The 6,810-nt window shown below is 40.1% G+C and overlaps 1 protein-coding gene across 2 annotated transcripts in view; it reads left to right on the forward strand.

Moving 5' to 3' along the window:
- The window catches only part of ITGAV (integrin subunit alpha V), a 70,625-nt gene extending 64,279 nt beyond the window's left edge, over positions 1-6,346 (forward strand). For both annotated transcript variants that reach the window (XM_080927561.1, XM_080927562.1), the window contains exons 27-30: positions 1,386-1,499; positions 1,581-1,688; positions 2,364-2,486; positions 2,717-6,346. In XM_080927561.1, coding sequence (XP_080783687.1) covers positions 1,386-1,499; positions 1,581-1,688; positions 2,364-2,486; positions 2,717-2,812 — 441 coding nt within the window. In that variant the 3' untranslated portion in view covers positions 2,813-6,346. The remainder of the gene's footprint in view (positions 1-1,385; positions 1,500-1,580; positions 1,689-2,363; positions 2,487-2,716) is intronic.
- Positions 6,347-6,810: the final 464 nt, after the last annotated feature.

Below are 6,810 nucleotides of genomic sequence, written 5' to 3' on the forward strand. Positions count from 1 at the left end.
CCTCCCTTTCATTCTGTGGGTGCTGAGACTCAGAACTCAGCTCCTTACACTTGCCTAGCCTTTAGTTTTCAGTGTACTAGCTTTGTGCTTGTGGTTATTCTTGCTTTTTTTTTTTTAATGTTGTTCTTTTTGCTCTTGTTGCTAGTGTACAATGGACAGGTCATATCTGTATGTTGAACTTGTTTACCCTCCATCATCTGTGCTCTGTAGTTGTATTTTTACTTGTTTATTAGGTCTTTATTAGTTTTAGTGTAGCTTGCTTGGTTTTTGTTGTTGTTTTGTTTTGTTTTTTGATACATAATATCTTTTTATCTACAGGGAGGTGGCTTTGCTTCATCTGTTTATTATCAGTGTGCTGCTGAATCACAGTAGCTAGAGCTGTGCAGTTGACTAGGAACAGCATGTTTAGACGCCTTTGCCTCGTTTGTGGTCTTCTGTTAAGTGTACAATTGGCTTCTGTCAAGGATGCTCTTTATCAGGTGGACGGAGTTCACTTTTCTTCTTGTTCTTTGGCTGCTGGCCCCCTTAACTGGACAGCATACTCTGAGGCTCATGAACGTGACGCAATGAAATGTGACCAGCACGTGGAAGGTGGTAGATGTTTGTCTCCCTTAGCTGCCAACCTTCCAGTTCCTGATGAAAACACTAATTATGGCAGGTGTCATCAGCGTGTGATTTTCTTTCTACAGGTCTCACACAGAATAATAATTAAAGATTCACTGCTTTCTTTGCTTTTCTACAGCGTTATTGTCTTAAAATGACCACGTTCAGGGTTTGCCCAGAATATATTTAGTTGTTGTCATAAAAATGAACTTTTCAGTATTACAGATTTTATGTTCCTAGAACAATATATACCGTAAGACAATGCTTTTGCCAGATGTGTTGGCATATGCCTTTAATCCCAGCACTGGGCAGTATAGGCAGTTATGGGTAGGCAGATCTTTGTGTGATTGAGGCCAACCTAGTCTACATAGTAAGTTCTAGGACAGCCAAGGCTATGTGGCAAGACCCTGTTTCAAACCTACAAAGAAAGAAACAAAAGAAACCTGTTATTTTCTGAAGGGAAACAGAGAAGGAGTGGATGATGGGGAGAGGGGAGATGGAGGGGAGGACTGAGAGTGTGGGGGGGAGGGAAAATAGCATTGGATGTAATATATTATGATGACAATAATAATGATGATGATGATGATGATGATGATGATGATGATGATGATGATGACAACAAAGCACAGAATTAACTACTGTCCCGTTTGTTAAGTACTATGCCTAGAAGACAGAAGAATCTATAGGGTTTCTCTTGGGCCCTCACGTAAGAATGCTCAATGTTCAAATGTTGCAAACGACGGTGTGTTCTTCCTTTGTAAGGCAATGGTCTGTTCCCGCAGGGCTGTGGAGTCGCTCAGTGCCTGCAGATCACCTGTCAGGTTGGCCGGCTGGACAGGGGGAAGAGCGCCATCCTGTACGTGAAATCCCTGCTGTGGACCGAGACGTTCATGAACGTAAGCCGACAGATTTATACATTCTTTAAAGGAATGATAAGGCTTGCTACCTAAGAAACCATCCCTGTTACTTCTGTGCAGAAGGAGAACCAGAACCACTCCTATTCCCTGAAGTCCTCTGCTTCGTTTAATATCATAGAATTCCCTTACAAGAACCTTCCGATCGAGGATCTCTTCAACTCTACACTGGTAAGTCGCTGGCTTCAGAAAGTGGGTAAAGGCAGTGCGAGCACCTTAGTTGTTTTAATGGAAGTTTAACTGTAGTGAGTGAAAATGTGTGTTATTTGAGAGGATTGTGTGTTTTAGAATCAAAAGCATTTTCTTTCTTTAAGTCACATTTGTTGTTGCTGTGGAGGGGCACATGTCAGTGTTCTTGTGGAGATCAGAGGACAGTTCTCAGAATTGATTCTGGGGCCTGAGGGTTGGACCTGCAACATCAGGTGTAGTGACAAGAGTGACAAGTGAGCTGACGAGTCATCTCCTGACCTAGGCTCCTGTCCATGGTGTTTCTTTTCTCCCGTACTCAGGACTGAGTAGAACTGTCCTTTTCCGTTAGCACTGGGTGCTGTGTAGCAGGGTTTTAACTGTATATCAGATTTCTCAGGGGATGCTTTGCGGCTACTTTCTCCCCACAGTTAGAAGGTTGAAAATCAACTACAATAAGCAAACATGCTTTGTGTATGTGCGTGTCTGTGTGTGTGTGTGTGTGTGTGTACATGTGCTACAGATGCCTAACGTGCACTCACTACATTATTGTATGACAAAAGAACCATGATGTGACTACCACTACATTAATTATTGAAAAGTGAGTCATGCACTCGCTGACTAGGCTAACAAGGTATTTAAGACTGTTTTTTCCGACAGGTCACCACTAACATCACCTGGGGCATTCAGCCAGCGCCCATGCCGGTGCCTGTGTGGGTCGTCATCTTGGCAGTTCTTGCAGGGCTGCTGCTTCTGGCTGTGTTGGTCTTTGTAATGTACAGGGTAAGGAATGGGTGATGGATGGGGGAGGGGGATAGACTAGGAGAAAAATGGACCAAGGATGAAGCAGGTCGAGAAAAGGAGGCACAGGCTGCTGCCTAGAGAGAAGGGCTCATTCCGGGATGGGGCACTGAACACAAACGCCATCTGAACTTTGGAGGCGATAAGAGTCAGGCGTATTTTTAGTGTTCTATCGCTTACCGAGAACTATGCTTTTTTTTCCTAACTGGCAGATGGGCTTTTTCAAACGTGTCCGACCACCTCAAGAAGAGCAAGAAAGAGAACAGCTTCAGCCTCACGAGAATGGGGAAGGAAACTCTGAAACCTAACTGTGCTTCTTAAGCTGTGGCCCTTCTGCACCCTCCAATGCAACACCGTGATGGTAGATTCAAATGTCTCTCCTGAAGAATAAAATCCCGGGACTGTATTGCTGAGGGCACCCAGAAGCCTCAGTTTACCCACAAAACTGAAATGGATGTTTGTCGACGTCTCTTTATAAATAAGTTCAGATCGCATTTACTTTGCATACACTGACGTGTTTTTAGGCAGTTAAGTGGTGGGATTTGAAATGATCATCTTTGTTCGGTGTACATAGGACAGACAGCACCCGAGTTACCACGTTTTATATAGTTGTTTCTCATTTACTATGTGGGGCTTCTCTCTTCGATGTTACCTTAGGCAGTTATGATTTTAAAGCAGTTCAAACGTAGACCTTAGCATCAGTAGGTTTGCACAGGTACTTAGAACAGGTACACATTACACTACAGTTGAGTTCATAAGCTACTGAAGACTTTGCAAATGCATGGACTTAGATTTTAATATCATTTATACAGTAGGACATTTAAGGAACATGATGCCATCAAAATTCTTTCCTGTGACTCCAGCTCACGTCGAAGCACGTGCAACTCCCTGGGTTAGTCCTCCACACTGGGAGGAAAAACTAGTTTCCTGTATTGACAGCGGTACAGTATTTTTATATGAAAATTAGGTTTTTATTTATGTGTGGTCGGCATTGTATTTTATTGTATTTTTAACTTTTGTAATTTAAATTCTATATCAAATCCTTTGAGTCATTTCATGCAGAAAATTTTATAATTAAAAAATACCCATTATGTAATAGTGTGGTCTCAGATGATGATGTTAGAAGCTGTACGAGTTGGAAGTTGTTTCTAAAGTATATCTGTTTCCTTTGTTTGGCTGCCCAATGTATAATGTATAAAAGCTCGAGAGATGTCCTGTAGGTGTCTCTACTCCAATTGTTCATCAAAAATCCGTTCCTTGATGACCAGAGCTTTTAATTGGTAGTAATTTATTTTCCTCCTGCCTTTAGATGTTCCTTCCCCTTCCAAAACAGAGAATGGCTCAAGACTGTCTGCATAGCCTATAGGAACCTGGGTTTCCTGCCCCCACCCCATGGGAAATGCCTGGGACCAACACTCCAAAGCTAGCTCATCGGTTCATTTCTCCAGATGGCGTGAGCAGTATCTTAGGTTAAGCAAGGCAATATATAAAACCTGCCTCTGCTGTCAGGATAAATGCTAAAGAAGGTGTTTTTGTAAGCAGTCCTTGTTACTGAAACCTTCTAAAGCTGTCTTACATTGTTTAGTTCAAATTCCTTCTCTGGGGTTTTAACAGAGGCAGCGGAGGAAGCACTGTAGGGTCTTAAGTGGCGGTGATTTATTCCCCGTTCCTCAAGGCCCCGGGATAACTATCAACTCGAGCTATTTCTGTGCAATTACATCATGTTATGCATTGGAAGCTGAGAAGTTTAATAGCTTTTAGAGCTGCTGTCCTCATTAAGCAATGCAAAATATTTCTGTTAAATAATTGAATATTTTTCTACACTTTAAAAATAATTAAGGTTTGTCTCACCATATCTTACATTAGTCCCATGTGCATATGGATGAGCCAATTTGGAGAACATATTTTCATACCTTGAAGCACATTTATGTGCATAAAAATTAGAATGTAGACAGGACCCTATATTTAGCTTTAATGAAATTTTAAATTAATTAGTTTTGGCTTGAAAGATCATAATCATATATGCAATAATAATTTTTTTAAACCAATAAATTTAAGAAATATTTTTGTCTTAGGGCTAAGCGTCGCCTGGGCACGTAGGACCACCACACAGTCACTAAGTTGACCTATACAAACTTTTACCGTCTTTGTCTTTTGACATAATAGCTGCCATTTCTGAAAATCAGTGAAATTCATTCTTTGGCAGTAGGATCAGTATTGGGTTTTACAGTTCGTTATTGTTATTATGTCATTATTATGACTTCTGTGTCGAGGAGTAACTTTCTGTTAGGGACTGAAAGATGTAACTGGAAGTTATCATGATGTGTACATTTCAACAATAGTATGGATTTTCTTTTAAAAAATATAAATTTGCATCTCTGTAAAATTAGGAACTGTAATTTGGATAATAACTCTGAAAACATGTTGAGATTCTCTTTATCCTATAACAGCAAGGTCATATAGTTAACAGATTAGCAAAAGATTATTTTAGATTCATACCTGTTATTTACCGAGAATTAAAATTTATTTCCAAATATAAAATTTTCATAAGCTAGTTTAATTAAGGAAATTGCTTGATCCAGAGGACATTTGACACACACGAGGAATATTAACACTGATACTGATTTCATATAGATATTTATTTCAGAGTTGATACTTTAAAACATTTGTGTGAGGGTTACTCCCTCCCCCATGTTTCATTATCCCCCATAATCCTGATTATTTTTCTGAATGACTAGAAAGGTCTAACCATTATTGTTTCAAATCTACCTGTATTATAAAAGTACTTGTTAATAATTAATCCTCATGAATACAACATTATTTATATAATGAGGAAAATCACTGAGAGCAGACAAGGGTTTCGCTGCTACCTTACGAGAACAGTGAGAACTTCTGTAGCGAGTCTGACCCTTAGGAAGGGATTCAGTGGAGTATTACATGTAGAGCAGCTGGTTCTTGTAGGGCAACAGACAACTAAGGTGGCGTCTATCCCCGTGTGGGAGAATGCTGGGAGAGCCTCACGGAAAAGGAGAGTAAGTTGTTCTATCGTTTCTGTGTGTGGCTGTTGCCTGTCTTAATGTCACCTTGTTCTTACTTGTGGGTGGCTTGTACATTTAATTTGGTGATTAGGGGAAATGACAAAAATGTATGAGGATCTAATAAGGCAAATAAAATTGCTCAGTGTCTAGTGACCTGTAAAAGGTTTCTTTGAACTCACTCCTTTTATTTGAACCATGAACCTGTGGATGTGTCACCTGCGGTATACACTGGCATTCTCTGTGATTTCCTGTGTGTCATGGACTTCCATGGACAGTCCATGAGGGACTGGATCTTTGGATTCTGTTGTTACTGTTCTCAAGTGCAATATAACAATGTAACGGAACTTAAATGTACACCACTATTAGTTTAGTATGCTTAATCCGAGCAGGGATGTATTAGTATTTTTTGTTAGCAGAAAAGAACAATTCTGTTGTAAGTGTAGATATAGAGGTAAAGTTTTTCTGTTTTTTGCTTTTCTGTTTTGTTTTTTTACTTCTGAACCATCCACTCCGCATTTTATTTTAGGTGGAAGATGAAACTGTTCCTCACCAGTTTTAAAACACTTTGAGTATCTTAAGGTAACTTGGGAGTTGTGTGCACCAAATGACTTTGCTTTCTAAGTAACATGGAAGATAATTTTCTTTGCTTCTCTCGTGATCGCCCACATTGGGTGAGACCTAAAATGTGTCTCTTCTGAAATCTGTCCTTTGCTAACTTGTTTTGAGTTGGTAAAAGCAGGCGCCATGTTCTGCTTTGTTTCCAATGTATAACTTGTGACTGTCCAATAAACTTGAACAGATGGTGCCAGCCTCATGTGTGGATTCTATCCTCCACTATGATCTCATGTTTCTTAATTACAGGAATAATGCATCCGAACAGTGACTTCAGGGTGGTGACACAGCTCCCCACGAGTTCGAAAATTTAAGAGTATTAGCTGTCTAAAGGAAGGTAACCAACAAACAAGAAGCAAAGGAAATCTACCATAAGCCGCATTCTTAGGAAGGCAAATGCATTGTCATCATTTCAGTGACTTGAAGTGAGAGAAGAATCAGTAAAGGAGATTTAATTTACTTGAAATTAAAAGGCCTCTGCACATCAAAGGAAGCAGCAGAGAAGATGCGAACTGTAGAACAGGTGAAAGCTTTGGTCTGCGTCACCGCCCCCGACAACTAATGTCTATGCAAAGAACTCAGAAAACTAAATCCCCACAAAGCTAAGCCATCAGTCATTTAACTGAGCAAATAAAATGCTGAGGCATTTCTGGGAA

The sequence above is a fragment of the Micromys minutus genome, assembly GCF_963924665.1.
Source record: "Micromys minutus genome assembly, chromosome: 13".
Classification (NCBI taxonomy): Eukaryota; Metazoa; Chordata; class Mammalia; order Rodentia; family Muridae; genus Micromys; species Micromys minutus.